Source organism: Polypterus senegalus, chromosome 12 (assembly GCF_016835505.1).
Source record: "Polypterus senegalus isolate Bchr_013 chromosome 12, ASM1683550v1, whole genome shotgun sequence".
Classification (NCBI taxonomy): Eukaryota; Metazoa; Chordata; class Cladistia; order Polypteriformes; family Polypteridae; genus Polypterus; species Polypterus senegalus.
Window position 1 is genome coordinate 42,284,057 of NC_053165.1, and position 17,595 is coordinate 42,301,651.

The 17,595-nt window shown below is 40.8% G+C and overlaps 1 protein-coding gene and 1 long non-coding RNA gene across 3 annotated transcripts in view; one reads left to right on the top strand and one right to left on the bottom strand.

Moving 5' to 3' along the window:
• phf2 (PHD finger protein 2) overlaps positions 1-13,337 on the bottom strand; it is a 93,845-nt gene extending 80,508 nt beyond the window's left edge. For both annotated transcript variants that reach the window (XM_039770965.1, XM_039770964.1), the window contains exon 1: positions 12,524-13,337. In XM_039770965.1, the coding sequence (XP_039626899.1) occupies positions 12,524-12,621 (98 nt within the window). In that variant the 5' untranslated portion in view covers positions 12,622-13,337. The remainder of the gene's footprint in view (positions 1-12,523) is intronic.
• Positions 11,486-15,980, top strand: LOC120540314. The gene is made up of 3 exons (XR_005635791.1): positions 11,486-12,449; positions 14,016-14,154; positions 15,942-15,980. It is a non-coding gene; the product is annotated as an uncharacterized LOC120540314 (long non-coding RNA).
• The last annotated feature ends 1,615 nt before the right edge of the window (positions 15,981-17,595 follow it).

Consider the following 17,595-nt stretch of genomic DNA (forward strand, 5'->3'; position numbering starts at 1 on the left):
GCAGGACTAACACCGCACACCACTAAATTCAATGAGTTACTCAGGAGATGGATAGAATTTCAGTATTTCATGCATTTTTATTTCCCTCTGCTGAGACTAACAATTGCTCCACTTTTGATTATGAACCATTCTTCCAGCTAAAGGCCAGCTACAGCTTTTCATTCTTAAATAAGTCAACAATCACCATACTATGCTCCTTAATTTATTTGAACATCTCACAAGTCCCCCCTAAAAAACATCTTAAAACTGTTGATTCCCATCTCTACTGCTGCCTCACATTTTATTTCAGTTGTACTTGTTCTATATTTATTTGTTCAACTATGATTTTACCTCCTAATTTTTGATCCATAGCTCTTCATTGCTTGGTTTGCCAGCCAATTCACTCTTAATGCCAGTGTGCTTTTACTACTAAGCACTGCAGCCTACTGGCCAGGCTTAGAGACTAGAAACCATAATGCTGTTGCTTCAAATGACTATGTGTGACCTAAGCACATAAAAATAAGTGTATTTGGGGAGTATCTTATGGAAAGGTGCTATATAAAATGAAGGTGCTTAGCTTTCCTGCTCTGAAAAATAATATAGAAAACTTTAGTATGTTCAAGAGCAGCATGAGGCATGACTTAAAGGAATAAAGAGCATCCCAGGATTCCCACCCCACATCTATACAAGTAAAAGAGAAGTTTGTATCAAAGACATGAACTGCTTGTCTGGTTTTCATTATTTGTTCTTCAACTAATGAACAATGCTGTCTCCCCAAGCTTCTTCTGTGCATAGGAATGCTAACAGACTGACACACAAAGTCGGTGAGGTGGTGGAAAGGTAGCCCCCCATGCCTCACCATGCTCACCACTTCAGTCGCTACTACTATACCCTCCAGTATACAGAACTGTGCTGAAAAAGTTAGTTCTCACCTAAAAAGCACCTCAGAAAGAACTGTGGAACACATTAAAAGGCCTGTATCCCAAATGCTATTTGGCCCAAACTTTCTAAATAAAGTCACTACATATCTGCCACCATAGGGCCAGCCCAGAGCTAGCACCAGTGAGGACCCTCTAAACATGAATGTGGTACATATGAGAACATTACCTAAATGTTCTGAGCTGTGGGACAAAGAATGTATGGCAAAGGCATCTTTGAGGGAGTGCCATGTTGTAGCATTGACCACCATGGATTAGGGGCCTGTCTCGTTTGTTATTCTGCATTGTTTTTAACTGAATTTGTATAAGAGGCTGAAATAATCCACACAAGAGCCTGTAAATTAGAACTGCAGAGATGGCACATCCCTGATAAAACAAAGATGTTCTGTGGACCACAGGAATATTTGGCAATTCATTAACAAAGCTGTAAGAATGGCTGACCAGGAGGATTCAAAGTTAGACGGGCCCTGAACTAGCCAACATTCCTCTACAGAACAAATTTAGAGTGGACAGTATGGAAGGAGATCTGGAGACATGGAGAACAGCCACTGATGTATGGACAGACCAAGCAGAATCAACCATGCATGAAACCATTTTGCTACACTTGGAACATGAGGCATGTCTTAACACCTGTCACCTCAGTAAGAACACCTGTCCAGCACACAGACAGATTGAGAAACAAAGACAGTAATGTGCCATTTATAAAAGGCCATACTAATACATGGGCTGAGAATCCCACCATTAAGCCTCTATAATATTCAAGTCATTTCAAATTACAAACTCTGTTTCTACTATTGGAGTCAAGATGGCTCATATATTAAAGGCATCCATTTTACCTCTAGTCCAAAGATCAAAGGCCAGTGTGCACCAGGCTTAAAAAGGTATCTTGCTATTGCCTGTGTCACCAAAAACAAGTGCTGTGAGTCACTGGAGTTTAGCTTCAAGTTTGGGGACAAAGGACGGAGGAGGGCACTGACAAAATCACCCAAATTGGACTGCACTACCTCCATGACTGCATTTTGTGGTACCCATGCTCATAAATGACAGCATTGGTGCTGAGCAACAGCCTATAGGAAGATAGAAACTCCAAGAGAGTTATAAACATACAAATCAAGAAAGGAAACAAGGAAAGAAATCCATAAAATGGGAGCAATCAGTATAGCCACACCCAACAAAAAATTCAAGAGTGAGCTGCACTTGCAAGCCTGATGCTCCATCTGTCTGCATAACATTGTCTCCATGTCATTCAAGGACTTGGCACCATTTGGAAATAAACTCAAACTGTTTTAAACTTGGACTTCCATCCTCCTTACCATCATCATTTCTTTCATCCACATTTACCTGGCAGGAAACTGTCTAACAAAATTATCAGAGACTAACTGGTCAAAATCTCCTGAGCACCACCATTATAGCAGACAACATCCATATCACATGACGGCATAACTCAAATGAGATGCTCACCAAAGTTGAGTATATGTAGAAATTCCCATGATCCTCTCCTCAAACTGTACTTTCCACCTCTCTGGGGCTACCACCATGTCACCTAGATCTCCTACCATGGACCCCAGTCTATCCGATTAGGCCATGGAGACCTCAGAGATACACTTAAACCTTGAATCCTGTAATTTAGAAAGTCACTTAAACCTTGTTCAAGGGACCAGAGACTATCACTGAGTCCTCTTATTACAGTAAGATGTATACCCAATGTGTACCAATGCTGAACCGGATTGCTTGTCACCCAGATTTAACATTGTGGGCCACTGATAAGTGAAAGCACTCTTAAATTAGGGAGATTGGTGACCCAAGCAGATGGCGCTGTGTGGGCCTTAGGAAGGCACTCAGGTATCCTCTCCTACGCAGCACCTTAGCAAGCCCCTAGGCCTCATGTCAGGAAACACGGAGTACTACCCAGGCCCCTCTTCCTGGCCCTCAGTGAGCACCTATACCTTACTTCTTAGGACCCTGCTGAGCCACCCTGACCATTTTTTAGGTCTTCAGGGCGTCACTCTGATTTTTCATTTGGAACTTCACTGAGCCTCCAAGGCCTTGCTTTTAATTCCCATTTCAGTGTTGTTATTTTAATCCTAATTTAGCCATTTATGTATTTATTTTCTTGTGTGCAGATGGACACTCCCTGTTCAAGTATGTTGTGGCTGGCCAAAAACTCAACTTTGACTTGATCTACAAAAACCAAGAGTGTGAATGAAACCCAATTTAGAGTTTGTAGAGTGTTCAGTCAGATCTGGAACAGGGACTCTTCAATTTTGGGACCAGTGATTGTGGTGTCTTTTTTAGATGATCATTTTTACATCTGTAAACATAGCTGAAGATAGTACAATGGTGCAGTGGGCAGCACTGCCAATTCATGGACCTAGTATCCAGGGTTTAAATGATGTTGTGGAGTTTGCACTTTCCCCAATGTTTTTGTGTGTTGTCCTCCATATGCTCCTGCTTTCCTCTCACATTCTCAGAGACAAGCAGGTTACGTTAGGCATGCTCCGATCAGGTTTTTAAAGGCTGTTTACCAAGCACCAATTTCATGTTACCTGCCAATTCCAATACAAATTCAGATTTTTTTTTTTCACTTTATCCCTTTAAAATACTTTTTTTTCTAAGCTTCTGCATAACAAGATGTATAAAAGCTTTATGTCCTATATTAAAGTGTATTTTTATAATTAAACTATAGACCACAGGTGTTTCTTATTAACCCATTTATGCCAAAGGTTGAAATTTTTGAGTTTCTGCATTAAATTCACATATGTTGCGTAGAAAAATATAAGGAACAAGAATTTGAAGAGAAAAAAAAATTTATTACATTCCATTGTTGAGTTATGTGGTATTCCAAAATTGGAACACTAGGATGTTTCTTATCTCAGGAAATGGTAAAATACCTGCTATTCAGTGTGATATCCAGCAGAGCATTTGACATGTAAGGCAACATCACATTTTTCACATCGAAATGTGGTGTTCTTATGACATTGAGCACACCGTGTTTGCTTTCCCTGTTTGACTATCACATGATTCTGGCCATCATAATGTGAATCAATGTTGCACTTCTGAGAAGGTCTTCCTGTTCGACCAGGGTCTGCAGGATGACCGTGGGTCTCCAAATAATGGCATGTGATATGTCTGCGAAACACCAGAAGATCCACTGGCTTATTATCATATGTTTTATGCAGTTGCCATGCATTTTGTAAGGCCAATTCGAAACAGAACAACAGAGGACTTGAATACCATTTCTTTCCACGGATTGACATACTTATAAACATACTTATCAATGTTTTCATCAGCTCTGTCTATGCCTCCCATGAAATGGTTATAGACTTTGATCATGTTTGGCTGCTGGACTTGGATCTTCTTTTTCAGTTTCTGGGAATAACGACTGACAAGACACAGGGGATCGATACGAGCACCAAATGAGGCAACAGTGACAACACTGTTATCATGCCATCTGTGTACAATATTGCCTTTGCCATCAATTCGATAATCGAATGTGCCTCTTTCTTTTTTCTTTAGCACTACATCTGATTCCAATGGTGCTTTGTCAATGCGATCCTTTCTCACTGTACCTGTTGCCTGATGTCCCATTGAACTGAGCTTATCCAGAAGTGCAATGCTGGTGAAAAAGTTATCAAATACAAAATGCTATTGTCCAGGGTGTGCCTGTACAAGTGCCTCACTAAACTGCAGGACAACTGATGCACCGACACCATATTCCTCATGTTTATTATCTGGGTTTTTACCCTGATATGGCTGAATCCAGCAAATGTAGCCCAGACGAGTGGCACCACACCAAAACTTGAAGCCAAACCGAGTGGGCTTTCTTGCACCCTTGACAACCGAAATAAGGAACCATGGATTCATCAAAGCTAAAATATGTTTCATTTGGAACAAATTTCATGCATCTATCATTGAGTTTGCTTATGAGAGGTCGCAACTTGGAAAACTTGTCCACTGGATCCAAATTGGCATTGTCAGCAACATGCAAATTAGAAAATATGGTTTCAAAGTGATCACGTCTCATGGCAGCACTAACAAGTACATTATGCGCATCTGTTCTTCGTTCCCAGAGCATGTACCTTCTAGGAACTGACACGTAACTACTCAGAAAAATAATTCCGAGAAAATATTTGAATTCGGAACTAGTCAATCCCAGATTTACACCCTTACTTGCAGCGTATAAGTTGGAGTATCTGACAATGAGTTCAACGGTTTCGTCATCAAGAAAAAGTTCAAAAATTTCTGTGGGAATTATGGTTATGGTGAAGAAATCGTTTGGTGGTTCTGTAACTCTACCTGCTACGGGTTGTGCAGTTAGGTCAGCCTTTTTCCATTTCCAAACAATTTTTGTCACTTTCTTCTTCTTTGACGAAGGAGGTTGCTGAGCAGTAGAGGTTGACGGAACTTCATTATCAGGGGAGTTATCTTCAGGTACGTATGTGGGATCACTTGTGTCGGACTGCTCATCACTGCCATCTTGAATAAGATACACAGGTGCGTGCAACAAAGAACCTGGCAGATTAGTTATTGTTCCACCTTCTTCATCTCCTGAGTCCTCATCAGAAACAGGCGATGCAGCATTTTTGGGTGGCTGTATCACTAAACTATATTATTAGTCCTACTGGTAGGGGTTTTGCCTGGTGCTCCAAAAATGGAACACGCAAAATGTGAAGTTCATTACCAATACAACAATGACAACTTCGGTAGTTTCTTTTTACAGCACGATAACATAACTAGTAGAAAAGTAATAGAAAAAAAATGTTAGTATATGACGTAGTGCAGCAAAGTTATATCTACCTGTCTTCGGATGGTTCTTCAAAAATGTGAGAAAATTCACATTGATTCTTGAGGAGATCCCAGCACAACAATATCTGCAGCACACTGACTAACTCTGTGCACGACGTGATAAGGTGTACCCCCAGGAAGCAGACATGCGTGAAAAGTCGGAGCCTGGTGATGGCCTTGAGCAGTAGGATATAAATACTGTAACTCCAAAATGACTGTCGTTCCAATAATGGAACACGAGGCATAAATCACTTAAGAAAATGAAATTCTGTAGGCTTATTGCTCAGTGAATACTAAAATAAATTAAATTTCCTTAAAATACATACTAATAAAATATGTACAAAAATATTTATCCATAATAAATATGACATAAAAGAAAACAAAACGCTTCTCAAAATTACAAGCTGACATATTTCTAAATGTTTCCTGAATTGTACATCCTATCGAAAAAGTAGTTTTCACCATTTCTCTAAAAAAAAATATATATATATATACACACACACACATACATACAATATGGAAAAAGTACTGTGAAATATGAGCATAAATAAATAAATGTGTCAAAAATATATTGTTGTTGCTTATTTATTTCTTAAATTTTGTTTGTAATAATGCTTTCAAACGCATCATGAAATAAGGCTTGAAATAAAACTGTTGTTTTTCTTATCAAAGGTGAGAGAACGGGTTCTAGAGAGGGTGGGCACTGGCATATACTGTGCTGTTTATTGGTGAATCATCTTCTGTTGATTGATTGTGCCTAATTAATTAGAACAACACTTAATTCTACCAATGAAAAGGATTTTGCTGAAGTTATCACGTATTTCAGAGATAAAAATTGAAGACTTATCAGAAGGAATTTCAACATTGGCAGCCCTTTTATACTACGATATTGATTAAACTATTTTTGAAAACATCAAAGAACTGGTGTAACGGACTAGACAACACATCAGTTCAGGGGGCGAAGTTACCTGTCCTGGATGCCAGTCCTTTGACATTCCAGCTGAGTCAATAAAACACTTTCGTTTATGAGGTTTAAAAGTATGACAGATCGCAGATCTATATGGTGTATCAAAGAAGACGATCACACATAAGAAGATAAGAAAGTACCCTGTTTGACGCTGATCAGTGCTATAAAGTTGTGTGAAAAAGTAGCTGCACATATACACCTGACTTTTGACATGTAAAACAAGGGTCAAATATTCAGTTCAAAATATTAGTTGGTGCTGCTTTGTGTTTTCCGTGTCAAACTTTTCAACTGATACACGTACAGCTCACCGTATCTCACCCTGGCTCATTCACCTTGTGATCATCTTCTCTGGTACACTATATAGATCTGCTATCTTTTTGTACTTTTAAATTGCATAAAAGAAAGTGTTCTATTGACTCAGCTGAAATGTCAAAGAATGGGTGTCCTGGGGAGGTAACTTTGTCACCTGAACTGATGTGTAGCCTAGTCCATTGCACCAGTTCTTCAATGTTTTCAAAAATAGTTTCATTGATATCATAGTCTAAAATGGCTGCCAACATTGTGATTTCTTTGGATCAATCTTCAATTTTCTCTCTGAAATGCAAGATAACTTCAGCATTTCATGGGCAGTATTAGGCATCTCACTTACATCCATCTCCTGTTCAGACATATTGAAATAGGCATGAACAATCTACAGAAGACAATACACCAATCAAAACACACTATGTGCTAGAGCTCACCCTCCAAATTTGAGGGTGAAAATGATAGTTTTATTTCAAGCTGTATTTCATGATGCATTTGGAGGAATATTATGGATGAAATTAAATAAACAACAAACAATAAACATACTTTGTGACACATTTATTTATTTATGCTCACATTTCATCACACACTTATTTCTGTTCATATTTCAAAGTAATTGTATTTATTTGTGCTTTTATTTATTTATCTCATTTTCTCCAAAATATTTCTCCATAACACACTCACACAATCAAATAATTGGTATTGGTAAAAATACCTGTGTTTATAGGTTTTAAACATTTGTCATCATTAATTGCACTACAGCTTTTTTACTGTTAAAGTATAAATTAAGTATATTTGTATGGGGTTTGCTTCTTGCCTTGCGCCATATGTTGGCTGGGATTGGCTCCAGCAGACCCCCATGACCCTGTAGTTAGGATATAGCAGGTTGGATAATGGATGGATGTATGGGTGTTTTTGTTTACATTGTATCAGATAAACATTCATAATTCCATCCATCCTAAATACAGGGTCACGGGGGTCGGCTGGAGCCAATGACAGCCAACACAGGGCGCAAGGCAGGAAACAAACCCTGGGGAGGGCGCGCACACACACCAAGCACACACTAGGGACAATTTCGAATCACCAATGCACCTAACTTGCATGTCTTTGGACTGTGGGAGGAAAGGGGAGCATCCAGAGAAAACCCACGCAGACACTGGGAGAACATGTAAACTCCACGCAGGAAGGACCTGGGAAGCAAACCCGGTTCTCCTAACTGCGAGGCAGCAACGCTACCCACTGTGCCACCTTCATTCAGAATTCTTGAGGTGTAATTATAAATATGGGTTACCATTCTAATAATGCAGTACTTGTCTCTTAGCAAAATGTATACTGTATAACACAGCAACAAATAATAAACACATCTTTAAAATAGCCGCAAAAGTATCACATGTTCATAAGCTGTTTATCAAGAAGACACAAGACTAACATGCTTAACAGGTTTATAAGCAGAAGCCATTTTGCTGTTAAGCTAACAAGACTATTGTTAACTAAGCAGCAATTTCAAATTCGTCTTTATCATTTTTTTTTGCATTTGAGAAGTTGAGGCGCTAAAAATAAGCTTGCAGTCCAAACTTGAACCGTGTCCGTTTTCATTAAAGGACTGAATAAAAAGGTCTGAATTCATTAAAATAGCTTCTCTTGCCATCTGTTTACTGCACATGATGACTTCTGCGATTCCTTTTTCTCAGTTAATTACTCCATGTTCTTTAACATAAAAGATAATATTCCAATCTTTTCTCACTCTCTTGTAAAACAAGCCTTGACTCGCTGTTGTTTACACTACAGGAAGTTCACTACAAAAAAAAAAATGCTGGCTCAGTTACTGTAATACCTCGCATAAAGGAGCACTGCAACTGAATTACGATAAAGGCTAGAAAAGTAGGGGCTAAAAAGATTGTTTTTTGTGATCAGCCAATTTACCGATCACCAATCAAGTCTTTTTTTACTGAAAATTCCCATTTTGATTAGCGACCAATCATCTGGACCAACTCTAGGCTACATTGCCCAACAATGACAAATTAACTTTAGTAAGATGAATGTATGTGAGTGGACCTTGTGATGGACTTGAGTTTCCAGTATTGGGCCGAGAAGTGCCCAGGATTGACTCCAGCAACAGTATCCCTGAACTGGATTAAGAAGTTGACAGACTTTGATACATTTAGCTGATGTCCTTATCCAAGGAAACTGAAAATATCAGAATATGCTGCAGCTGTTCACAGGAATTTTATTTTTCAGATGAGCACGGTCAGGTCAACTGACATGCTCAGTATCAAGAGCCGAATGCGTATCCTTGTGATTTAAAGCCCAGTGCTTTAGCCACTACACCACACTGTCTGCCAAGAATGCATCTTTGTTTAAGGCAAATGAAAGTACAGACAGCAAGCCAGAGACACCAATGTCAGAAAAGGCCAAGTTCACAAGGCGACAGCAGGACAGCATGCTGTCACACAGGACGGCCAGGCAGATCTTTCATAGTTGACAGCTTTTCTGATTCCCAAGGTGATCTCCTCCTTCTCAGCCAGATCCAACATCAGTCAAAAGGTCTGAAATGGGCAAAACATTTGTGTGCAAGCTTCAGCACGGCACTACCATCTGATCAAAATACGCCAGGGCAGCCTGGTGAAGACATCTGTGCAACATGTACAGTATGCATATCATAGGAGTCATGGAAATGCCCACCACGAAACTAATGGATTGAATGGAAGGCTGGACAATGTAAAATTACTTATACTTATGTTACATAAAGTTTAGACTTGAGAAAAAAAGGAAAAACAAATAAAAACAGTCTGTATTATGTTTGTCAGATTTATTTGTTATTCTTTTTTATTATATTTGAAATCACTTCAGTTTTTTTGTCCAGTGCCTACTGACTCACCAATACAAGAAAACCATTGCATATGATATACCGTTCAATTCGTCATGATGTCTAGTTATGCAAGATGTTGAGCTTTTTGGCGTCACCCATATGTTTCACCCTCTAGACCCAAAACACACTATTATTTGCCCATTTTGGTCCATACTTTGGAAATTACACAATTATGATAAAGAGGAGACCAATATGTGACTTCAGCAAAAATGATCAGAAGGACTTATGTGCATGCCACATTAGCAGACTCTAGAGGTTTGCCCCTAATGGGATGAGTACTCAACGTTACTCCTTTTCACAAAACTTTGAAAAAACGGGGATCAGTAATATAGGCATAAGGAGTGTCGTTTTATGCTCTTTAGAGGTTGCTGATCATGACTATAATAATATTTCGATAACTGACTCTTTACCAGTGGTCTTAGTCCTCTAAAAGACACTCTCAGAAGGTTAAAAAAAATGACAGATTTCAAACCAAAGGAGGTTGGGATATTCCATTAAGATGTTTTCAAGGTCAGTGATAATGAATACAATGTTATTTTTGATGTTTTACTAGGGATTTAGCCCTCTATGGGCCAAAATCAGAGGGTGAAAAATGACACATTTCTATTAAAATCGAAGATATGTAGAATGTAAACATTTAAAACGAAGCACAGATTTATTATTATATCTGACACAACTATTCTTGATTATGTACTTCTATCTTACGCAACAAACCATTGGAATTTCTAACACCCCAAATTCAGACTTCATGTTTGAAGTACAAAAATGTGTAAATGTGATTTGAATCTAGATACTCGTTTTTTCAATCTTTTTAACATAAAAGTGTTACAAATATATTGTCTTGTAAATATATGCAAACAGATACTTTTAAAGTTTTCATATGTTACCTTAAAAATCCTTGAAAAGGTTTACATTTGCAAAACTGTGGGAGTTAATTGGGTTAAACAAATAAACACAGAACCGCTGACGTGCGGAAAACAGCAAGGGTAGGAAAAATTAAAATCAGCGGGGAAAAGAAAAACCATGATGGAGTCCCGAAACGCAGTAGGGGCATTCTGGTACCTACACGTCGCCAACGGGGATGAGTTTTAAAAATGTTTCAGCAATCCCTGGCACCGGGGTCCAAAAGGAGGCCGTCGAATGCCACTAACAACGGAGCCATGTCGGCCACGAAACAATCAAAGCCCTCCGATGATCCATCCGGTCACGAATCCCCTTAACGTGGTCTCGTCCCGCAAAAGACAGCCCTGGTCGGGATGCCAGGCCATCGCTGTGGCGACGTAACGTGTTTTGTACACGAGAGGATTATCCGTGAGGGATTCACTCTGGAAATACCTCGAAACAAAATGAATAGTCTGGCGGGTGCTGTTCTCGCGACTCACTGAATTTTCTTTCTCGGCTTCTCAAAGCCAAGCTCTTGGAATTGCACGTGAAGCACTCCGTGGGGCAAGCCCGGCCGAGAACTGGATTCTTCATCGGTAAATACGCCGTTCCCCGCGTTGACACTGTTTCTGGGTTTCTGTATTACGGGACGATCTTCCCAGGCCCCACCCACGGTCTCCGTTAAAAACCGTCTGCTGCAGGCGGCGCCCTGTCACTTTGACGGGTTTATTGGACTTGTAATGGGTAATTAAAGCGCAGTGGGCTGGGAGGCGCCGTGCTGATCCTGGGCGCGTACTTACAGGCTTGGTAACTTTGCACGTGCCACCCACGCATCCTCGTTATAAGAAGGGGCGAATTGCAGTGTGAGCGGAGCAGGCGTGGGTGATCTCGATAAGAGGGTCTTCAGCGCATGCAACTTTCACTCGCAGTGAAAGAACGACAGCCGTTGTCCCCATGGGAAATGCCTCTTTTGAATATCGTGTTATTAGGGAAGGCGGAGTGCAACAAAGTGCAGAGAGCCGCGGCGCGTCTAGAAAGGGTTAACCGTAGAAAGGCGCCTAAAATGCCAGGAGCTGCAGAAGCGCCGCTGTGGGCCAGTCGCTTTCGCCTTCTATTCCCTTCTTCAAACCCTGCTACAAAATGAGCCAAGTGCGCGTACATATTACTCGTGTTATTTATTAAGATCAGTGTTGTTGTTGCTGTTTAAGAAACAGCGCGCGCACCCCACTTGGTTGACTGCCCCCTGGGCTCCCCTCTCCCTTCTGCGGGCACCTCGCAGGCTTCTTCTTCTTCCGCGGCGGAATGTCAGGGCAGCGCTGCACTTGAGAGCCCCCGGACAGGCGTGACGGGATCGCCTTCTCTTTTAGATCGCCTTTCTGCGATCTGGGTAGCAACACCGGCCCGCTTTCGAGAGAGGCGGGCGGCGAGAAGCCAGTCCCCTGCCGTCAAGGCTACTGGGCGGCATTCTGCCCTTGAGCGCCGCGCAGAAAAGGTAAAACCGCGATAAATGGTGCCGAGCGCCGCGACAGTCCAGTCACAAAGCCATTGTTTGGCCAAGCCCGTCTTTTAAGTGATATTCACAGACGACAACAACAAAAAATGTCATAAGCTAAATATAACCCCGCCTTCTTCTACAGCGGCCTCTCTCTTCAGGCAAAAGCTATCAAAGCCACAACCATTTGCAGAAGACATATTTAAACCGAAAAGGGGGGAAATCAGAGAAAAGGTAAAATGCTGTGCGTGCACAAAACCCACGAAGCCAGACGGCCCGGGCCAGGCTCGCGTTCGGCGGAACCTTACCTGCCATGAAACCAGTCCTTGCAGGCATCGCACTCGATCATGAAGCGGGTTACGTCGTAAGGTAATCTACAGATGCAATAGACGGGTACAGTCGCCATGTTAGATCAATTCACAACAACGGCTGCAAAAGCCTGTGCCACAACAAAATTACGAGCAGAAATCTCGGAAAAGAGCCCGCTGCTTCAGCGCTGCTCCGCTGCCATCGCCACCCGAGCAAGCCGCCTTGCATTACACACGCACGCCTCTTCTTTCTTCAGTCTTCAATTTGCTCGCTTTTCTTTCCAAATGTTCAACTAATGATGTTTCCTGAAGTATATTATTGTATGGATGCCCCCTGGTGACGGTACAGTACTGAGACTTTCATAAACACTGGGAAAAATGTATCCTTTCATTGTAATCTTGTTACGTCAACTTGCGAGCCCAGCTCATCCTCGTCACGGCCGATGAATGATCCTCCGAGACCGGAGACGTGTCGCTCGCCGCGGCCGAGCGAGCAGCTGCAAAATAAGAGCGGCTTCGGCAAGCGGGGGAAGGTCCCTGTCACACAGTCAAGCGAGGGGGGCTGCCACAATCGCAGCCAGTCTGCGCAAGCCTGCCGGTGTCCGGAGGAGCGTCGTCACCTGCCGGCGCACACATCGCCGCTTCCAACTTATTTGTGACGGGCTTCACTGGAGCATTTAGTTGGACTGCCAGTTTACTGACAGCTTTGCCGTCAACGCATCCAAAACGAGCGTGTTAACAGGAGGCGCCTTGTTGTTTACCGGTGAGGCGTTGTGTCCCTATTACATTTAGGAGAGTGTACTTACTGCTAATAATAATAAAACATAAAAAATCAAAAAAACCCAGGGCACTCCACGTGTACGGGTGCCCGGGCAGACACGCGTCCCACAAGCTGTCCCCTGCACGCCTCGGAGAAAACGTGGAGCCCGAGTGACTAAAAAGGTGGGTGTCTGTGCGGTAACGTGAAAGGGAGACGTCGTCTAGACACAGGTGCAGCCACCGACTAGCTGTCACCGGAAAAGTTGGCACTTTGGAATAGCGACTGCATTAGCATACATTAATTCGTCTAGCTTGCAAGTGATTACCACATTAAAGCAAATGTTGACAAACAAAGTGTCGTGCTCGACAAATAGGAGATTTCGTTCTCATTATTGGTCACTCGATCCTGCATGTGCCTCTCACCATAGGTAGTGTAGACAGCTGTGAAAGGCACCACCTTGTTGGATAGACCTTTATTTTATGTGGCATATTTTATGTAAAATGATCATAGATGGCAGATACAGAAGATGGTGTATAAGGTTGTTATCATGTACACAAATTACATATTTAATATACACAACACTTTATTTTATATAGCACTTTTCACAGACAGTGATCATAAGAATTTATTTCATATAGTGCCTCTCACTTATCTTATTGGGCTCACACATTTTTCCAAGGCAGCTTACAACATCTGTGATACAATTGGTGACGTTTCTTTTGTTTTTCCCAGTTGGGGCACAGGCAGTTGAAATGACTATCTTATGGTCACGCAGTGGCAGTAGTGGGATCTGGACTCGCAACCTCAGGGGTCTGAAGTCCAAAGCCCTAACAACTCCACTACACCTCTCAAGGACAATGACTATAAACAGGTACAGTATGTTTATTTTGCATAGAACCTTTCACAGATACACAGATCTTTATATTTCATCATTCAAAGATAGTAATTATACATACTGTAGATCTTTAGTTTACAGTATATAACACCTTTCACATACAATAACTACAGACAATAGGCCTGTATTTTATATAGCTCCTTTTACAGACAAAGATCCGAAGTAGACACCCAGACCTGGCTTATTAGTTTTCTGACTCCCAACAACTCTGACTGGATGGATAGATATAGGGAGTGCAGTATTCACCATGCCATTCATAACTGAGACAGCACAGCCAATATTGCTATTTTTACATTATACTTAATAATATACCGAATAATAAAGCTAAAGTACTGAATGTCACTTTTTCATTTTAGTGGGGTAATGTTTGGATAAATTAAACTAGTGTAAAATGTACTGTTTGTTGTAAAATCATTCGCATATATTGACCCACTGTACACCCTGAGCTATCTTTCATAGACGAGGTGGTGTTCTTTGGATCATCCACTATTCCTTCATTTTTCCAGCATTTTAGTGGACATCATCTTTGATCTATTTCTCTATAGCACTCATTTCCAGAATTCTACTGCCTCACCAGTGTAGTTGTGAGTTATTTGTAATTATTTGTATTTAATTTGTAATTTGTAATTATTTGTTATTTTCTGTTTCTCGTGCTGATGAGAGGCTTTCTGTGTGACCTTTCTAATTCTGATATCGAAGTCTTCTATGAACAGGAGTTTGTGATTCTTTCACCTTTATGCATTGTAGGGCTGTTGAAATGTACAGAGATGGTTGTTATTTTTGAGTTTTTCTTCATTTCACTGCTAATTATTTTTTCTTTAATGAACTGCAGTTGTCCTGCTATGTTCATTTTATTAGTATTATTATTATTATTTGTCTGATGCCTTTATCTACAGAGACATACAGCATTTGAAATACAGTTGGTTACATTTCTTTTGTATTTCCAATTGGAGCACAGGCAGGGGAATTGTGCACCATTTGATCCCACAGCCTTGGTGTTTGAAGTCCAAAGTGTTAACCACTACACCATACTACCTGCCATTTTCTGCGTGAGAGCTCTATTCTTTCATTCAGTGGTCTTATCCTCAGCTTAGTTTAGGAATTTTGACTCCTAAGGAAAAACTGTAAGCTAAACTACATACTCACAACTCTGTAGTGTGTACACAATGAATCTAACAGGAAAAACCCAGCCAGTCAGAGACACCCAACAGCTGACCAGGCCGATGTGCACATGATGTTATGATCTTTAAAATGTTAAAGAATATATTGCTCCTAGGCTTTGGAATGACTTACCTTTGCACATCTGGGGGGTATTTTCCGTACGTCGTTTAAATCATCCAATATCAGATGCCTCATCTTGGATGAGTTAATGCTGGTGAAACTCATCCGGGATATGTCGGTTTTTCAAACGCAGCTGTGTAGTAGATTAGTCTAGCAGAATCTAATCATCCGAGATGAATGCACGCGCCCGCTCAAATTGAAAAGCCTATATATATTAAGTCTAGAAAACATGATCAGCAAGTCTTTGATAGGCTGCAACAAAATAACGAAAGAACAGGCACATTCTTTCACACAAGCGAGCAGGACCTTTTACTCAAAGGATATGAAGAATAACACTGCAAAAGCAGCCCAAACCAGGAAAGACGGCTGGCAAAAAGTGGCCGACAAATTAAATGCTAAATAGTGTGCGTTGTACTTGCTGAATGCAGAGTTTCATTTCCTGTGTGTCAGATTAATTATTATTTAATATGTTGTAATTACAGATCAAATGTGAGCACAAGGAGAACATGGCAACAGGTTAAAGTGAAGTACAAGAAAAACTGGTAAATATTGGTATACTGTATAACTATTTAAAGAATTGTTGACATAAATAATAATATATAATATAAAAAACATTAATTTTAAAGCTAAAAAGAAGGCAGACAAGCAAAAAACAGGTGGAGGTCCACACAGTCCAGACCTAACCCCTGCAGAAGAGTTGGCTCTCCAGCAAAATGCCCATCGCGCTGTTTCTGAGGGAATTCCTGGGGGAAGCTTCTCCTCAGAACTAGTGGCAGGATGCTGTGGTCACTTCATTTCAGGTAAGGATGGTCATTGCATATACTTGTCCTCAATGTGTGCCATAGATATGTTCCATATAGCCTTCTTTTTTGTTGGGTCAGTTGCAGGAAATGTCATATCCCAATAACTTGTGTCTGACCAACGAGATATTGATGAAGGTCAAATATTTGATGAAGACACTGTGTAGGATTATTCACCAGGAGGAGGGGTACATTTTCCACATAATGTTTGATCAAATTCCACTCTGATCAGTCCCATTTGCCCCAATCACATTTGGAAATCCTGGGTAATGAGAATATTAGGCTGATTGTGAGATTCTTTATGGAACTGTGGGTGTTTTTTGCCTGTATATTACCTACCTGCAATGGCATGAAACTTTTATTGTCTGCACACGCGGTTGTCCAGGAAATACTATGAAAACCTGAAGGAAATATTTCAGAGCCAAACAGACTTCACGAATTGCCTGGCAAACTGCACTTTTAGATAGATTTTTTGCATCACCTACAGTATATAAAAAAAGTGCTGCTTGCAAAAAACCTCAAAGCAATGCATACTCTGTCTGTGCTTGTGAGAGCCCGACTTTGCCTAGTTTGATTTTGAATATATAAGGTGCTAATAAATCTTTGAGGTACAATATTCCCCCTCGGCTAATGCGGTATCTTTCGAAAACAATTTCCTCCGGGAGCAATAAAGGATCTTGCCGATCGCACAAAACCTTCTCTAGATTAAATTATCTTCTTATAATTTGTGCACCGATATCAATTGGTTGCTCATTCATGAACGGTGAAGCCATGACTGAATGAATTCCATGAACGGAAACTGATTATGTGTGTGAGCTAATCCTTGTTTGCTCTGAGCAGGTTTGAGGATTTGGATGTGCTGCTATGATAACACATCCAGCAAGAGTCTCGAAATACCGACAGATCCAGGATCAGGCCAAATTGTCAATAATTACATCCGGCTAAACGAGTAATCCACGTACGAAAAATACCTCCCAGGTCTTCATCTTCGATCGAGGTTTTTAAAAGTCGGCTTAAGACCTACTTGTTTTCTTCTGTTTTTCATTGTGTATGATGGGACTGTGGTGGATTTACAATTGGTTGTTTTATTAATCTGCTTTTGCATGATTGTTTGTATTGTGTTTATTTTACTGCTTTTTTGTACAGCAGTTTGGCGCAACCTCTTGTTTTAAATGTGCTTTTAAAAATAATCTAATATTTGAAATAATATATAATATATGTATTTTTGAGGGGCGGCACGGTGGCGCAGTGGTAGCGCTGCTGCCTCGCAGTTAGGAGATCCGGGTTCGCTTCCCAGGTCCTCCCTGCGTGGAGTTTGCATGTTCTCCCCGTGTCT